The following is a 19,980-nucleotide window of genomic DNA, read 5'->3' on the forward strand; positions in this document are numbered from 1 at the left end:
CAGGCTTTCTTGATGGCAAATCTTCTGGAGATCTGGGATCGCTGCAGTTGCCCATTTCTTTTGGCTCATCCGCTACCGATTCTATTGCTCATCCGCAGTCAAACCTTTTGTCTTGGTTCTTCATTCGTGCAAGCGGGACACCCCCGGTTATACTAACTTTTTGGTTCGCCCCACATATCTTTTTCTGCGGCACCCATCATATCTGATGAGCTTTCCCCTATTCACCACCTGGGTAGGCGTCCGATGGGAGAAGTAGCATGGAAACTTCGCGCGGAGTTCTCACATACCACCGCAAAATACATTGGATGTTCTCGCTAGGATTCGAAGCGTCTAGGCGGACTTGCTAACCTCTGCGACACGCTGACCATCGAGCCCAAAACTAAACCAGATATAATACTCACCAGTATAAGATTTTGTATAGCTAGAAAGCACACTTTCCAAGCTCAGATGTTCATACGCCGTGGTGTCATATCCTTTAGTCTGACTTTTAATCTTTCATTACACGTGAATCTATAAAAACAGAGCAAATTAATATTTACTCTTTAACCATAAACCTGTTATTATCTACATTTAAACTGAAACATAGAATTAAAAGCTCTTTAATTGTCTCTGATTACTTGTCCATGTCCGCTAACTGACAGCAATTTAGTATTTTGTAGTAATAGCTCAGTTGCTAATAAAAATCTAAATAAAAGTATAGAAATATTGCCATACACCTTATTATCAGCAATTTTATTAAAGTACAATTGAACCTCGATTATCCGGGCCTCTATTAACCGGTTACTCCTGTTATCCGGCATGCTGTGCTTTTGGTTTTCGACCTCTATTAACCGTTGTTTACCTCTATTATGCCTGCTGCAATAATGCTCCCTCTATTAAACGTAGTTACCTCGATTATCCATGCACCAAACACATGATTTTTTGATGTAAAATTCTGGGATTCCCCTTAAAATTTGGGTTAGAGATGAGGATTAAATGACATTAAATCGAAGGATCAAATGACATTAAACTGGTCATGGTGTTTATTCGAAATGTTCTGATATCTGCAAAAGTTACAGTAACATTTCTTTCACTGAATTCTACACCGTAAATTAATCATCCAAAAACTTTTGGCTTCAGACACCAGACATGATTTCGCTGTGCTATTGTATCTGATGCCACAATATATACGGCTAACCAAAGCGAAGGATTCGAGACCGATGGGGATTCCGAAGAATCAAATAAAGAAACTCAAAAGACTCAAAAACTTCCTTTAGCTCAAGCAATAGAGGCGTACAGGGTTCTATTGTAATTTTTGAAAACTATAATAGTCCAAAAATTTCAGAGCCAGATGTAAAACAGGTATATTATATAAGAACTTTGAATTAATATGTATATTTTTTTTAAAAAGCTATATATATACCAATTTATATAAAATCATAGAAACTCTGTATTGTATTATAAAAATGTATAAAAATACGTAATCGATTTATCGTGCTAAACTCGGTTCCGAGTGAGCTGGATAATCGAGGTTCAACCGTATTTTATGTTTGACTCTTGTGTATTATAATTGAACCAGTAGAAGGAGTATATTATTATTAATGTTAACCCATAATGCATTTAATAACACTATGTAACAATTCCGGGGTCATGTAATGGGGTTTAGAATATTCCAAGTAAGGGTGAAAGTCAAGATACGTAGAGCAAACCCCAAAAAGGTTTGGAGTTCTCTACACTTTATTGATGGTCCTATGTATAAGTAATCTCAACCGATATAAAAGGGTTCGCTACATTTAGCGATGACCAATCTACCAACATTTAAGGAAAATTTTTTTTTAATGCGGGTAAAATATATTTCTAAGTTTGCTCTTTGAATGAAAGTCGTAAGTGTAGCGAGGAACGCCAATGAATCATTTGCCTTCGTATTTTGCAATTTGCGAAGGCATTTGTGGTTCGATTTTCATTTTTATACCCTCCACCATAGGATGGGGGTATACTTATTTAGTCAATATGTTTGTAACTACTCGAAATATTCGTCAGAGACCCCATAAAGTATATATATATATTCTTGATCGTCGTGACATTTTATGTCGATCTAGCCATGTCCGTCCGTCTGTCTCTCGAAAGCACGCTAACTTTCGAAGGAGTAAAGCTAGCCGCTTGAAATTTTGCACAAATACTTCCTATTCGTGTAGGTTGTTTGGGATTGTAATTGGGCCATATAGGTCCATGTTTTCATATAGCTGCCATATAAACCGATCTTGGGTCTTGACTTCTTGAGCTTCTAGAGGGCACAATTCTTATCCGATTAAAATGAAATTTCGCATGACGTGTTTTGCTATGACTTCCAACAACTGTGCTAAGTTAGGTTTAAATCGGTTCATAACCTGATATAGCTGTCATATAAACCGATCTGGAATCTTGACTTCTTGAGCCTCTAGAGGTCGCAATTATTTTCCGATGTGGCTGAAATTTTGTACGACGGATCCTCTCATGACCATCAACATATGTCTGAATCGGTCTATTGCCTGATACAGCTCCCATATAAATCGATTCCTCTATTTTACTTCTTGAGCCCCCAAAGGGCGCAATTCTTATTCGAATTTGCTGAAATTTTACACAATGACTTCTACTATGGTCTCCAATATTCATTTCAATTATGATCTGAATTGGACCATAACTTGGTATAGCTCCAATAGCATAGCAATTCCTTTCTTTTATCCTTTGTTTGCCTAAAAAGTGATGTCGGGACAAGAACTCCACAATTGGGATCCATGGTGAAGGGTATATAAGATTCGGCCAGGCCGAACTTAAAACGCTTTTACTTGTTTTAAATTAATATGCAATTTTTTTAATTAAACATTTTTCGAGTTACTTTTACAACAACGTTAATTGATATTATCATTTTAGTGATTGAAGCAGTTTCTATTAAAAAATTACTTGGATCAATAAATTTCGTGATCGAATTTATTTTTTTCTGTGTAGTGATTTTTATTTGGATACTGGAGGATCGGTTATAAGGATATTTTTACTTTTCAAATTTTACATTTTTATTATTTTACTTTAAAATAATTAATGGCCAATTCCATATGTTGAGGTTCCACTGTAATAAAATGACTTACAAAACTCAGGTCAACGATCGCAAATACGAAACGTTTAACCTACTTTTATTACATTACAGTAACTTTCACTACTCAAACAACACTCAAAACAAATCCAGCCACCATTGCAGCTGCAAAAAAAAACTCAAACCAAACTCTAATTCTACATTTTTGGTTTTAGTATTTTTGCAAAATTTTATATGAATGGATGAATAAAATGACTATCTATAAATGTCAACAAGCTCTGTTAACTACGTTTTAAACAAAATTCATGTTTCTAATGCTAAAACAGGTATTATGTTTCTAAGAATTTATTATAATTTTTAAAAATTTTCCTACCTCTTTTTTTCTCTTATGAAAGAGCAGTTAGTTGCATTCAACGCATGGAAGCTTACGGAAATCGCTACAGCGGACTGCAATCGTAGAGTACATTGTGATTGCACTCAACGAGTAATTGAAAATGAAACTCAACTACGTTGCTATCACACAGCGGCAAGGGGAAACGGAAACTTGTTCGGCATGAGTTGAAAATCCAATTTAATTCACTTTGGCTCAGTTTACATTTAGGAGTAGCCGTGACCAGTTGCAAGCGTACATATTTCTTTTCGAAACAATTTTTTTGTGTGAAATTTGTGGATTTTGATATTGATAAGCCAATGATTTGTTTCTTTCTTGACTAGTGGCGTTTTGTTTTCATATTTGCTGTTTTTTTTTTAATTTAACTGTTTTAGCTTATTGAGATTATTTGAAAAGTTATCATCAAGTGGGGCGTTGTTGGAATTAGCCACTTGAATTTTTAGCTACAGCCGTCGAAAGACAAAGATATTCTCTCGCCCGTCAATTGACTATAAACAAATGAGTGAATTAAATTTAATTTCTGGTGTTGTTGCTTTAATCAATTAAACTTCAGAGGTCAAAAATACAGAAATAATGCAGTAAAAAATCCACGGTCTTTTGACAAAAAAAATCGAAATTTAACAAAAAAAAAAGAATTAAAAAACAAAATGAAATGTGTGTTTAAATATAAAAGTGTTAATTTAAAAAAAATGGATATATAAAAAAGTATATTTATAAAAATTTACCAAAAGTGTTAAACAATACAACAAAAATTGTTGGGAGTGTGTCAATTCTCGAACACCAAATATTTCCTCCGACATTTAATGGATTCTACTAAAATAGGTTTTTATATGCAAAAATCGTTTCGGGTTGCTCTTTGCTGATCGTTAAAATTGCAATAACCCTTTTTATGGTATGGTTAATGTGATTTTTTAAAATTTTATTTTTTTTTCTAAACAAACATTCTTTCATAGAGGTTTTTATGCCATAGCTCTTTAGGTTCAAATGTGTATACAATTTATAGCTGTCGTACTGACCACCTATAGCGTCAAACGCTTAGAATCGTATCCCGGAGTGAACACCAAACACTCTTACTAAAGCCTTTGACACACAGTGAAATGAGATCGTAAAAAACTAGTAAAAAATCTGCCTTTTGAAAACGGGTAGAGATAACTCTTTGATGAATAGTAAGAGAAATTTTTGATGCAAATTTGTGGTAAACCTAAAATTGGAGAAAAACTACGAAAAAAAAAATAAAATAATGGAGATATGCTTCCAATGTTTTCTGAATTTTGCAGATAAAAGTGTGCTCACATAACAAACAAGTAAGAGTGTGCTAAGTTCGGCCGGGCCGAATCTTTTATATCCTCCACCATGGATCGCATTTGTCGAGTTCTATGCGCGGTATCTTTTTTTAAGCAAACAAAGAATATCGAATAAGAACTGTTATGCTATTGGAGCTATATCAAGTTATAGTCCGATTCGGATCATAAATGAATGCTGAACATTGTAGAAGTCATTGTGTAATATTTCAGTTCATTCGGATAAGAATTGCGCTTTGTAGGGGGTCAAGAAGCAAAATCGGGAGATAGGTTTATATGGGAGCTGTATCAAGCTATAGATCGATTCAGACCATATGAGACACGTATGTTGAAGGTTATGAGAGAAGCCGTCGTGCAAAATTTCAGCCAAATCGGATGAGAATTGCGTCCTCTAGAGGCTCAAGAAATCAAGATCCCAGATCGGTTTAAATGGCAGCTATATCAGGTTATGGAGCGATTTGAAGCATATTTGGCACGCTGTTGAAAATTATAACAAAACACGTCATGCAAAATTTCAGCTTAATCAGAAGAGAATTGCGCCCTCTCGTGGCTCAAGAAGTCAAGATCCAAGATCGGTTTATATGACAGATATACCAGATTATAAACCGATTTGAATCATACTCAACACAGTTGTTGGAAGTGATACCAAAAACCGACGTGCAAAATTTCAGCCAAATCGGATGAGAATTGCGTCTTCTAGAGGCTCAAGAAGTCAAGATCCCAGATCGGTTTAAATGGCAGCTATATCAGGTTATGGAGCTATTTGAATCATATTTGGCATATTTTTTGAAAATCATAACAAAACACGTCATGCTAAATTTCAGCTTAATCAGATAAGAATTGCGCCCTCTAGTGGCTCAAGAAGTCAAGATCCCAGATCGGTTTAAATCGCAGCTATATCAGGTTATGGACCGATTTTAACCATACTTAGCACAGTTATTAGAATTCATATCGAAACACGTCATGCCAAATTTCAGCCAAGTCGGATAGGAATTGCACCGTGTAGAGGCTCAAGAAGTCATGTCTGAGAGCCTAACACAGCTCAGTGTGCCAAATGATAGCGAAATTGGGTAATAAACGCTACTTTTATGGGAGATATGGCAATATTAACCGATTGAAACCATATAAGGCACTGATGTGGGGAAGCCTAACATAGCTCACTGTGTTAAATTTCAGCGGAATCGGAAGCGAAATGCTCCTTTTATGGACCCAAGACCAAATATAGCCCGATCTCGTCTATACTCGGCACGAATGTCGAAGAGCCTAACGCCAACTTTCAGCGAAATCGGATAATAAATGTGTCTTTAATGGGCCTAAAACTTTAAATCGACAGATCGGTAAATATGGGGGCCGTATTTTTCGTGGCACCACCATGAGCTGTCAATTGAATAAATATAATGTAGCTGTCATTTCTAGTTTGGCAAATATACCAGTATGAACTTGGTAACACTTCGTGTCAGCTACCCTGTATCTCGATTTCGCGATTAGGCTCATTGAACTCCAACATTAAAAGCGTGCTAAGTTCGGTTGGGCCGAATCTTATATACCCTCCACCACGGTCGTATTTGTCATGTTTTTTGCCCGTTATCTCTTTATAGGCAAACAAGTGAATATTTATTACAATTGCCATGATATTGGAGCTATATCAAGTTATAGACCGATTCGGACCATACTTGATTTGGAAGTTGGAAAGCATAGTAGAAGCCATTGTGCAAAATTTCAGCCAAATCAGATAAGAATTTCTTCGTATAGGGGCTCAAGAAGTAAAATCGGAAGATCAGTTTATATGGGAAATATATCAGGTTATGGATCCATTCAAACCATTTTTGACACGTACGTCGAGGGTCATAGGAGAAATCATTGTACAAAATTACAGCCAAAACGAATAAAAATTACCCTCTCTAGAGGCTCAGGAAATACAATCGGGAGACCAATTTATATGTGAGCTATATCAAGTTACGAACCGATCTAAACCAAAACACTTCATGCAAAATTTCAGCCAAATCGGATAATAATTGCGCACTCTAGAGGCTCTAGAAATAAAATCTGGAGAAAGGTTTATATGTGAACTATACCAGGTTATAGACCGATTCAGACCATATTTTGAATGTATGTTGGAAGTCAAAACACTTTATGCAAAATTTAAGCCAAATCGGATAATAGTACTGGCAAAAATTTAAAATAATTTATGTCGTCTGATCGCTTAGCTTAACCTTACTCAGTGATTCCTCCAACGGAATTAGTATACCCCCATCCAAAGGTGGAGGGTATAAAAGGGGTACTTTTTATCCGATTTCGCTGAAATTTGGCACAGTGAGTTGTATTAAATCCCTCGACATCAGTGCCGAACATGATACAAATATCTATCATATAGACCGATCTCCTCATTTAAAGGTCAAAACATGATGAGCATTGTGTTAAAGGTAGCCGCTCGAACACATACTTTTTATTGGTTCAGATCTGGATATAGTTCTCATTGAAAGTGGTTCTTCGACTTGAATTCTTGAGCACATAGAAGCCGTTACTATTTTCCGATTGGGCTGAAATTTTGCACTATGTGTTCTATTAGGACTTCCAACATTCTTTCCGAATATGATTCAAATCGGTCTATTATTCCCATATAACCATATCTCCCGATTTTAGTTCTTGAGCCCCTGGAAACCAAAATTGTCATCAGATTGATCTGAAATTTTCCACATGACGTTCTGTTACGGCTTCCAAAAACCGTGCCAAGTACAGTTGAAATTGGAGTATAAATTAATAAAATAGCTGCAACTTTTGCCTTTTTTTGCAGAAATTTGGCACATAGAGTTAAATTATGCCCTTCAGCTAAGTTCATTTTGTATAAATTTTTGGCACAATTCATGGTGGTGGGTTCCCAAGATTCGGCCAGGTTGAACTTAGCACGTTTTATCAATCAGAGTTAAAAATTCAATACAAAATTTTTAAATTAGTTCAAATATATGTATAAGACGCGAAAAACGAGTACAAAATACAATTGAAAACAATCAACACAAATGCCATCGAAACGGAAAGTTGTAACGTGATGACTACTTAAAATCCATATTTGCTAAAAACAAATAAAAAAAACTGAAACAATACAAGTCCATATTCAATAATATAGACACAATGTCTGATAACAGAGATCAATTTCAATTAACCGCCAGTACCAACAGCAATGGCCCTACAGTAAAAATTACCAGCAATGGCCACATCCATCAACATCGAGAATGTACACAGCCACCGCCTTCCTCAGATGTAACAACGCCCTTTTTGAAAACAAGTTCAAGTGATTTGAGACTGCACTTTAGCAACATCAATTATGTTCACAAACAAAGTAAGTCAAACACAAATTTCTGTAAGCTTTGTTTCATGTAATAGGGTATTCTTAGACTTTATATAAGTATATGAAAAAGTTTTCCTATTTTAAATTTTCCAGACATAGTCGTCTTGTATTGACTTAGTCGTTTTGTATATTATAACCGACTTATCGTAGCTTTCTGCGACTTTTTATGACCAAGAAGTTTTCATGGAGCTAGCATTCGAAGTCGGTGGATAAAAAACTAGTATTAAATTTTATTATACCCACCGCCGAAAGTGGGGGTATATTCATTTTTTTCATTCCGGTTGCAACACATCGAAGTATCCATTTCCATCCATGGGACAGTGAGTTCGGCATCTTTCTTTAATTTGGCACAGATCGGTCCACATTTGGATATAGCTGCCATATAGACCGATCTCTCGATTTAAGGTTTAAGGCTCATAAAAAACGCATGTATTGCCCGATATCGCCGAAATGTGGAACAGTGAGTTGTGTTAGGCCCTTCGACATCTTTCTTCATTTTGGTTCAGAGCGGTCCAGATCCTCCGGATCTCTCGATTAAAGGTTTTGAGCCCAAAAAAGACGCATTTATTGTCCGATTACGACGAAATTTGGGACAGTGAGTTGAGTTAGGCTCATCGACATTTTTCTGAAACTTGGCCAACTCGGTTCAGGTTTGGATATAGCTGCTATGTAGACCTATATCTCAATTTAAAGTCTTGGCCCTATAAAAGGCGCATTTATAATACGATTTCACTGAAATTAAATACAGTGACTTATGTTAGGCTTTTCGACATCCGTATCGTATATGGTTCAGATCGGTTTATTTTTTGATATAGCTACCAAAAAGACCAATATTTTGTTATATACAATTGAACAATGACTTGTACTTATTAGTATTTGGTCCAAATCGGAACATATTTCTATATAGTTGCTATGGAGCATAAGTTATGCATTTTTCACTGGATTTTGACGAAAGATGGTTTACATATATGCCAAAGGTGGTGGGTATCCAAAGTTCGGCCCGGGCGAACTTAACGCCTTTTTACTTGTTCTTCTTCAAATTTTTTCTTTGTTTATCCCACAATAAGTTTGATAGGAGGCCACCGTAGCGCAGAGGTTAGCATGTCCCCCTATGACGCTGAACACGTGGGTTCGAATCCTGGCGAGACCATTAGACAATTTTTTCTGTGTTGGTTTCCCCTCCTAATACTGGCAACATTTGTGAGGTACTATGCCATGTAAAACTTCTCTCCAAAGAGGTGTCGCACTGCGACACGCCGTTCGGACTCGGCTATAAAAAGGAGGCCCCTTATCATTGAGCTTAAACTTGAATCGGACTGCACTCATTGATGTGTGAGAAGTTTGTCCCTGTTTCTTAGTGGAATGTTTATGGGCAGTATTTGCAATTTGCAAGTTTGATAGTAGATAAACATCGAGATATTTTACAGAGTCAACTTCAAGAACCTCAACTTTATTAAAATTTACTTCATTACTACGTGGACTAAATCTTTCTAAATCATTTCAAAGAGTCACGCTTCTCTACCTCTTCCAATACTTCAGAGTCTCTAAAAACCCGCACTTAAAGAGTGGACAAGGAAACTTGGTGACCTGTTACTATCTTTGCTACTTAAGCATGCTCTAAAGGTGTAAGGAATCTGCAGAATTGTCAAAATTTTGACCATAAGATCAGTACAAGCTTGTTTCAAACGTCTTTATAAGAAAATCAAGATCTCCTATTTCTTTCAGTTTCTCTTGCAGATAAATGCAACCACAACTTAGCCTTTCAATATATTTTTGTTATAAGCACCTGTTAGATCTCAAGATTGCACCGACTATCTTACGACATGGTATGTTAACGTTTTACGCAATGCAATTCCCCAATCGCCAAATACCAATTTTATTATCTATAATAAAATTGAGCAACTATAATTTTTCAATATAATCGTATTTAACTTCCTAACATTTGGATTAAATGCCAAATTGAATGTAATCTAATAATTTGTCCTAATCATTAACACGATTCGTGTACATGTAGCTTAACCGATAATTAGTTTAGAAAAAGGTATGCAATATCAAGAAGATACCCAAATAAAGATGCAATTAAAAACAAACGATTACACGATTAGATTAGTTAGTCTGGCCAATAATTATATACCAATGCACCACAAATGTGCTACTTGTTATAATAATATTAAGCACTGATTTTTAACAAAACCTAAAAGAAAATCGAAACCTAAGTGGAATGTTCATGGTCAAAATTTGCCATTTTGCAAAAGAAAATCAAACCTTTACAAATAGGATTGGTATCATTGTCTGATTTATTAACTCGTTTACTTTGTTTAATAATTTAGTTCATACTCGTATTTATTAGGTACATTGCAGACTGTAGAATGCCAGTCTGCACACAACTTCACAACTTCGAAATAAATACTAAAATACATCAAGGCTAATGGAGCTTACAACACATCGCAATTGACTAACAATTTTATTGGAGGGGTTTTTTTATTTTATGGGTATACTAATCTAGTCATTCCGTTCGTAACAACTACAATTATTGGTTATATTCTAGATCATATTCTAAATCGATCTAGCCGTATGTCGTAATGAATATAGCGCTGAAAAGAATAAAGATATCCGCTTGAAATTTTGCATAAATGCTTCTTTTTAATGTAGATCATTGGGGATGACATAGATGGATTTGAATAAGATATAGCTCCTGCATTAAAATATGCCCGAATTTAAATTTCTTGAGTCGCAAGAAACCTTAATTTTCATCAGATCTGGTTAAAGTTTGGTACGTGAAGCACACTTAGCAGAAGACTTTGCCAAGAAACCCATGATACGACCAAGAGTGTCGAAATGCTACTGAAGCTGAGAATGCGGCATACAGACCAATCACTGCAATCAGTAGCAATGCTCCAGATGAAGGTTGAGGTATTAGGAGAAAAGGAGAGAGGATAAACGTCTATTCCACGGAAAGAACAAGTAAAAGCTGTAAAGTTCGCCCGGGTCGAATTTTATATAACCTTCACCGTGGATCGCATTTGACAAGTTCTTTGCCCGGTGTCTCTTTATAGGCAAACAAAGGATAATGGATAAAAACTGCCATGCTATTGGAGCCATATTAAGTTATGGACCAATTCGGACCATACTTGGTTTGGATGTTGGTGACCATAGTAGAAGTCATTGTGTTTCACTCAAATCGGATCTGAATTGGGCCCTATAGGGGCTCAAGAAGTAACATCGTGAGATCGGTTTACATGAAAGCTATATCAGGTTATAGACCGATTCAGACCGTATTTGAAATAAGAATTCGTTCCTATAGGGGCTCAAGAAGTTAAATCGTCATATCGGTTTATATGGGAACTAAATATATCAGATTATGAATCGATTTGGACCATACTTGGCACAGTCATTGGGAGTCAAAACAAAATACTTCAAGCTGAATTTCAACCAAATCGGATAATAATTGTGCACTGTAGAGGCTTAAGAAATCAAGACTCGAGATCGGTTTATATGGCAACCAGGGACGTAGCCAGGATTTTATTTTGGAGGAGGGGGGGGGGGGCTTACCCCTCATTTCTTTAAAATCGAATATTGGCAAAATTCTTCTGTTAATGTGAATTTCGGTGGTCGCTATTTGTTGCAAGAACTGACCCATCGGTGGGGACATTTGGTCAAAAAGTCAGAACCGAATTTTGCACTGATTGCTTCCATACTATTTATAGGCCGAATCTAAACTTTCAAACAAAGTGTGGTCATCTTTGCGAATATCTTTTGGAAGTTGTATTAATGGCTTAGAACGCTAGACGACGGCAACGAGGTTTCAACCCGAACGCACGGAGCAGCAGCAATAGCCGTTGCCGTCGTCTAGCGTTCGAAGCCATTAATACAACTTCCAAAAGATATTCGCAAAGACAACCACACTTTGTTTGAAAGATTAGATTCGGTCTATAAATAGTGTGTTAGCAATCAGTGCAAAATTCAGCTCTGACTTTATGACCAACCAGGGACACACTTTGCTTGAAAGATTAGATTCGATCTAAAAATAATGTGTAAGCTATCAATGTATATGCTATGGAAGCAAAGTAGATGTAAAGCACGTGTGAAAAGTGTCAGACTTGTTTTAGTGTTGTGCTTACATCGTAGACACGTTTTCGTGGTATATTCGGTATGGGTACGACCTACTCACGACCTACCTAAGCTCGTCTCGAAAGTAAAACAAAACGAACAATTACTATTCATTCTTTGGAAAAGTTTTTCAGACTAACAAGCATATTAAATGCATTAACCCATTAACGACGAAAAAACCAAGAATATAGCTGCCTTAGAAAAATTTTAGGTAAGAGGCATCGTAATGAAATTTGGATTGAAGAAAGTGGCCGATTGAAACCAGTTACAAGAACTTTTATCTCCATAAAAATGTTGTTTGGTACAGATAAGCATGAAAAAGGCTCTATGGAAAATGTAATGTCGCATAATTCTATGTTTTATTGAAATTTTGGCTTATAAAAATAATCTCGAAATTGAGTTGTCTTTAGAGAGTTTTACGCTGAAATTTTGTTCCTAAAAAAATTCAATAAAGTTTAGTCTTTAGAAAAAATTTTATTGAATTTTTTTTACAAAAATGTTGTCTTTAGAAAAAATTTAATGAAAATATTGTTTGATGAAAACATTTTGGAGAAACTTTGTCTTAATAAAAGTAATTTCGAAGGGGGTCCGACCCGTGCTGCAATTTTGTCAATAGAGAATGTTACGCTGAAATTTTGTCTTTAGCAAAAATGTCATTAAAACTTATTTTGAAATAATTTCATTTAAAGTATGTTTTTACTAAGAATTTCATTACAATTTTGTCCTTAAGAAAAATAATTTTAAGGCGGCCCTGGCCTGGGCAAAGTGTTGTCTTTGTAAAATATTATAAATATGAAATTTTGTCATTTAAAAAATGTTATTGACATTTTTTGTATAGAGTAAATTTAATTAACATTTTTTCTTCAGACAAAATCGTCGGGCCCGAGCATAATTTGTGCATAATTTCAAGCGCCTAGTTTTATTCCTTCGAAAGTTTGCGTGCTTTCGACAGACTGACGGACATTGCTAAATCGACTTTGAATGTCAATACTAACAATAATATATAAACTTTATTGGGTCTCAGATGTATATTTCGATGTGTTACAAACGAATGACGAAATTACTTTACTCTGCCCAAAACGTGTGGTACAATTAGAGTTTTCAATAGAGCTTGCTTATGAACTCTACCCCACAGCATCACAAGTCTGCCATAGAATATCAAATATTCTTCTTTTGAACTTATTGCTTTTCAGAATATAAGGCCCAATTAAAAATTTCCATTAAACTGGGCTTTACCAGATATTATTAAAACAATTAAAAAAATTTTTAGCGCATTAACATTTTAAAAACAACCCAAATATTTCAACAATACTACGAATCGACTTAAGTGCTTCATTATAAGCGAATAAGTCAACATAAAAAAAATTATTGTGCAAATAATGCCTTTAAATATTTGTTGGTCAAATTTATAAAAACAAGTATCACCCACAGAAAATAATTACAAACATTTGTTCTGAAAGCTAAATTTTGAAAGTGGTCTACAAATGCCATAGCGACAATTCTTCAAAACTTGTATTTTGCATTATTTGTTGCGAATGTTAAAAAAAAGTACATTACGTTCGGATGATTCAAAATTTTAAAACCCTTCAACATGGGTTGTATATGATAAGTTCTTATCCATTTTTGATAAACAAAACTGGTTTATATGGGGGATATCTTAACAAACCATATTGCCAAGACTGGTTTACATGCGTCATTGGATAGTTATTACACCCCTAATAACTATCCATTGACCCCCGTCACTCGGCAATTTGGAAAAAAACAAGTAAAAAGGCGTTAAGTTCGCCCGGGCCGAACTTGGGATACCACCCACCTCGGGTATATATGTAAACCATCTATCGTCAAAATCCGATAAAAATGCATACCTTATGCCCCATAGCAGCTATATCGAAATATGTTCTGATTTGGGCCAAATGCTAATAAGCACAAATCATTTTTCAATTGTGTATGACAAAATATTGGTCTCTTCAGTAGCTATTGGGTTGCCCAAAAAGTAATTGCGAATTTTTCATATAGTCGGCGTTGACAAATTTTTTCACAGCTTGTGACTCTGTAATTGCATTCTTTCTTCTGTCAGTTATCAGCTGTTACTTTTAGCTTGCTTTAGAAAAAAAGTGTAAAAATAGTATATTTGATTAAAGTTCATTCTAAGTTTTATTAAAAATGCATTTACTTTCTTTTAAAAAATCCGCAATTACTTTTTGGGCAACCCAATATATCTAAAACTAAACCGATCTGAAACATATACGACACGGATGTTGAAAAGCCTAACATAACTGTGTCAAATTTCAGTGAAATCGGATAAAAAATGCGTCTTTTATGGGGCCAAGACTTTAAATCGAGATATGGGACTATATGGCACCTATATCCAAATCTGAACCGATTTGGGCCAAGTTGCAGAAAAATGTCGAAGAGCCTAACACAACTCACTGTCCCAAATTTCGGCGACATCGCACAATAAATGCGCCTTTTATGGCCCCAAAACCTTAAATCGCAGCCATATCCAAATCTGGACCGATCTGAGCCAAATTGAAGAATAATGTCGAAGGGCCTAAAACAATTCACTGTCCCAAATTTCAGCAAAATCGGATAATAAATGTGGCTTTTATGGGCTTAAGATCCTAAATCGGCGGATCGCCTTTTATGGGCCCAAAACATTGAATCGAGAGATCGGTCTATATGGCAACTATATACAAATCTGTACCGATCTGGGCCAAATTGAAGAAGGATATCGAAGGACCTTACGAAACTTAAAGTCCAAAATTTCGGCGACATCGGACAATAAATGTGCCTTTTATGGCCCAAAACCTTAAATCAAGAGATCGGTCTATATGGCAGCTATATCCAAATCTGGACCGATCTGGGCCAAATTGAAAAAGGTCTAAAACAACTCACTGTCCCAAATTTCAGCAAAATCGGATAATAAATGTGGCTTTTATGGGCCTAAGATCCTAAATCGGCGGATCGGTCTATATGGGTGCTATATCCGATATAGCTCATCTTCGAACTTAACCTGCTTATGGAAAACAAGTAAAAACGTGCTAAGTTCGGCCGGGCCGAATCTTATATACCCTCCACCATGGATCGCATTTGTCAAGTTCCTTTTCCGGCATCTCTTCTTAGGCAAAAAAAGGATAAACGAAAAGACTTGCTCTGTTATTAGAGCAATATCAAGATATGGTCTGATTCGGACCACAATTAAATTATACGTTGTAGACCTGTGTAAAATGTCAGGCAATTCGAATAAGAATTGCGCCCTTTGGGGGCTCAAGAAGTAAAATAGAAAGATCGATTTATATGGGAGCTGTATCGGGCTATAGACCGATTCAGATCATAATAAACACGTATGTTGATGGTCATGAGAGGATCCGTAGTATAAAATTTCAGGCAAATCGGATAATAATTGCGACCTCTAGAGGCTCAAGAAGTCAAGATCCCAGATCGATTTATACGGCAGCTATATCAGGTTATGGACCGATTTGAACCATACTTGGCACAGTTATTGGATATCATAACAAAACACGTCGTGCAAAATTTCATTCCAATCGGATAGGAATTGCGCACTCTAGAGGCTCAAGAAGTCAAGACCCAAGATCGGTTTATATGGCAGCTATATCAAAACATGGACCGATATGGACCATTTACAATACCAACCGACCTACACTAAATTTCAAGCGGCTAGCTTTACTCCTTCGGAAGTTAGCGTGCTTTCGACAGACGGACGGACAGACGGACGGACATGACTAGATGGACATAAAATGTCGCGACGATCAAGAATATATATACTTTATGGGGTCTCAGACGAATATTTCGAGTAGTTACAAACAGAATGACGAAATTAGTATACCCCCCATCTTATGGTGGAGGGTATAAAAAGAATCTGTGCAAAGTTTCAGCTCAATATCTCTTTTTTTAAAGCTGTAGTGTGATTTCAACAGACAGACCGACGAACGGACATAGCTAGATCGTCTTAGATTTTTACGCTGATCAAGAATATATATACTTTATAGGGTCGAAAATGGATATTTCGATGTGTTGCAAACGGAATGACAAAATAAATATACTCCCATCCTTCAGTGGTGGGTATAAAAATCTTTCTCTACCCTCAAATAGTTTGCATTTAATATTGTGGACACAATATTTAATACATATTTGAACTCTACTCCCAAATACCTTTCATTTAAGTCCCATATATGGTGTTGGTGTTTTGTATTCAACAAGTATGATTTAAATTGGTTGATAAGGATCTTGACTTCTGAATCTCTAGAGGGCGCAATTATACCGATTCGGTTGATATTTGGCATAAAGGGTTTGAAGGGGTTTGTTTTGACTTCCAACAACAAACCTATCTTCAGACTATTCTTCTTGAGCCTCGGTCTATATGGCAGAGGGCGCAATTTCTATCTGATTTGCCTGAAATCTTGCACAAAGATATACCGGGCAGAGAACTTGATAAATGCAATCCATTGTGAGGTTATATACCCCTCATTAGGCCCGGCCGAATTTAGCTCGCTTTTACTTCTTTTAGGTTAACTGTATCTAAACTTTTCAATGTGCCACAGTGTGTATTTATCCTCTCTTTTTCTCTATTTTCCACAGACAAATCCGTTTCCACTGGGATTCTAAATGATGCATGTGGCGAATTCAGATCGGGTCGCCTTACTGCCATTTTGGGACCGTCTGGAGCCGGGAAAACATCGCTGCTGAATGCTCTCTCCGGTTTTAAGTAAGTAAGGACTATAAACAAAAAAGATATTCATTTCAACTTAAGATGTATGCTTAAATTTTATTCCAAAATAGGGCTTCGGGAATCACCGGTAATATTGACCTGAATGGAAAGCCCAGAAACATAGTGGAATTCCGAAGAATGTCTTCTTATATACCACAAAATTTTACCATGTTGGATCTGCTGACAGTGCAGGAAACATTGAGGGTATCCACCGACTTAAAGCTGCCCATTGAGACTACCATAAAACAGAAAAATAAAATTGTATTTAATCTCTAGTATAAATGGAAGATTTTCAGAATAATTATTCTCCCCTTTCTCTTTTGCAGATCAAGAATATATTGGAAATGTTGAATTTGACACATAGTCGTCATACTTTGGTCACGCATTTGTCTGGAGGGGAACACAAGCGTTTATCAATTGGCATTGAAATGGTCACAAATCCACCGATAATGTTTTTCGATGAACCCACCAGTGGTCTGGATAGTGTCGCCTCCTATCAGATTATATCCTATTTAAGGAAATTAGCCCGCGATGGCCGTGTTATTGTTTGTGTAGTCCATCAGCCCAGTTCAAGACTTATGCAATTATTCGATGATATTTTAGTGGTTTCAAGAGGGCGGATATTATACTCGGGTCCTCAAAACGCAATGCTAGATCATTTTCGAAAATCCGGATTTAATTGTCCGCAGTATTATAATCCCGCCGATTATGGTAAATTTAAGAATGCAAAATAAAATGCCAACAAATTATAAAATATTTTAAGATAAATTACATAGATCTCTTGTTCTCTCTCTAGTTCTTGAGGTCTGCAGTGATGTGGATAATCCCGACCTACTAAAACTAGTGCAAGACAATAATTTGCGTCATGACAATACCAAATTTTCGAATACGGACAATGGCCATTCGGAAAACGGTAAGATTCAGTTATTAGAAATCATTTTTATAATGATAGTTGTTTTATGTTTTTTTAGCCGCCCTTCTCACAAACTCCAGTTCTCTCCCCACACATACAACTGTCGATATAAACTCGTCAAATCCTATAATAAATGCAGAGAAAACGGAAATAATTCGTCCCAAAGAGCGGGTGTCTGTCTGGCGGCAATTTGTAGTGCTACTCAAACGTTCGTCCACATCAACCTATAGAAACATGGTAGGTAAATACACTTTCTTGACGATTAAATAGTAAAAAAGCTAAGCAGGTGTAAACCGAAATCATGGACTATGGATATTTCGTGCCCTATATATCAAGGTTTTTATGTAGAAGAGTCCATGACGCGAAATGATCCACCGCCTCCACAAAAAATTGTTTCTGAACGATTAGTTGTAGTCGACCATTATGTAGGGGATATACAACAAAAGAATACAGCAACAGGTTGAATGTACGATTTTGGACGTTCGGTTCATAGATATACGAAGGAAGTATGAGCACCACTCGGGGCTAAAAGACCTAGGAAGAAATGGGTTCAAGGAAGAAGGTAAATGCTGTATTTTAGCATATCGTTAAGAGTACCGGCCTTCAGGACAATAACAACCAGAACAGTAAGGTCACGAGCAGTTTTGGAGTATAAGAAGGAGATTAACGCCATGTAACACTGTGGAACAGCATGTAACACTGTGGAACAGGAACAGACGACGAAAATTCTATTGGAAGACGCGGATCGTGAGGAGATGAGGCTATTGTTGAAAAGAAAAGATGCTTTCGGTATCATAAAGAGACACTTAGGAGTAGCAGCTCACTTATGTAAAATAGGTGCGGCAAGAGATAGCATGTGTAGGGCATATGGGGAAAACAAGTAAATAAGGTCTTAGTGTCAAAGGTCTGTGCTATAGCATTGGCGCAATCGAAATCCTGTAGATGAAATGATCGTTCTTGGCAACTTATGATTAATGTGGAGAGTAAGTTGGCGATAAGGCCCTTTAATTCCAGGACTGCGGGGTGTAAGTACACAGAATTTATATTTAGAATCCCTGTAAAAAATCCAAACGCAAAACTTAACTCTCCCTTGGTTCATAGATACGACTATATTCCAGTAATTTTTAAAGCGAATGAATATGCTAGAAATCGCCCGTCCCCTGCTTGAAACGGCCAGTGCTCTGAGAGATGGCCAGTTAGGAGGCGGGAATCTATACATGGAAGCAGCGTTGCTGGGCTCTCTGACCTGAGACCTTTCGGCATGAAATCTCTGATTTCTCCAACGGAAGTCATAAACAGCCACTGTGCTAAAGGTCTTATTGCGGTTATTGCTATTATTGGGGATTTCGCATAATGATGGCTGGATAAGCGGCTTCCATAAGGTTTCGCTTTTAATAATGGTAGTAGCTACTTTTGTTTATATAAATTATGTCATCGACTTACATCCGACCAATAAATTTGCCAAGTAAATTTTGTTAGATACATTTATGTAAAACAAATGTTTTAAACAAGTAAATTATATAATATTGGGTTGCCCAAAAAGTAATTGCGGATTTTTCATATAGTCGGCGTTGACAAATCCGCAATTACTTTTTGGGCAACCCAATAGAAAAATAAATACTTACAAAATTATTAATTTACTTTTTTTCTTTTTATTTCTTTTTACTTGTTTAGCTCTCCGTAAGACTTCGTATTATAATGCACATTGTGGTAGCAGCACTTCTGGGTTTGGTCTTTTGGCAAATTGGCAATGATGGCGCCAAAACCTTGACCAATGCTTCATGTATATTTTTTGTTGTTATGTTTATTTTCTTTGGAAATGCTATGCCGTCCATATTTCTTTGTCCTCAGGAATGTGCCGTGTTTATAAGGGAATATCTTAATGGATGGTATTCAATAAAGTCGTATTATATGGCCAAAATTATAGCAGATTTACCCTTGCAATTTATCTGTCCAACATTGTTGACTTGTATAGCATTCTTTATGACGGGTCAGCCCATGGAGCTGGGAAGGTTTGTCATGTTTTGGGGCATGTGTTTACTGACCGGCATGATAGGACATTTTATGGGTCTGGTGTGTGGTTCGCTGTTTCACATGCAGGTAAGATTGAAAATTTCAAAAATTTTCAGAGTAAGAAATTTATT

At 36.3% G+C, this 19,980-nt stretch overlaps 1 protein-coding gene across 1 annotated transcript in view; it reads left to right on the forward strand.

The window, feature by feature from the left end:
* The window catches only part of LOC106084504 (uncharacterized), an 89,460-nt gene that overhangs the window by 68,975 nt on the left and 505 nt on the right, over positions 1–19,980 (forward strand). Inside the window, exons 11-17 of the mRNA XM_059365399.1 lie at positions 7,826–8,075; positions 16,794–16,920; positions 16,995–17,184; positions 17,250–17,634; positions 17,720–17,836; positions 17,895–18,073; positions 19,511–19,936. Coding sequence (XP_059221382.1) covers positions 7,826–8,075; positions 16,794–16,920; positions 16,995–17,184; positions 17,250–17,634; positions 17,720–17,836; positions 17,895–18,073; positions 19,511–19,936 — 1,674 coding nt within the window. The remainder of the gene's footprint in view (positions 1–7,825; positions 8,076–16,793; positions 16,921–16,994; positions 17,185–17,249; positions 17,635–17,719; positions 17,837–17,894; positions 18,074–19,510; positions 19,937–19,980) is intronic.

The sequence above is a fragment of the Stomoxys calcitrans genome, chromosome 3 (assembly GCF_963082655.1).
Source record: "Stomoxys calcitrans chromosome 3, idStoCalc2.1, whole genome shotgun sequence".
NCBI classification, from domain to species: domain Eukaryota; kingdom Metazoa; phylum Arthropoda; class Insecta; order Diptera; family Muscidae; genus Stomoxys; species Stomoxys calcitrans.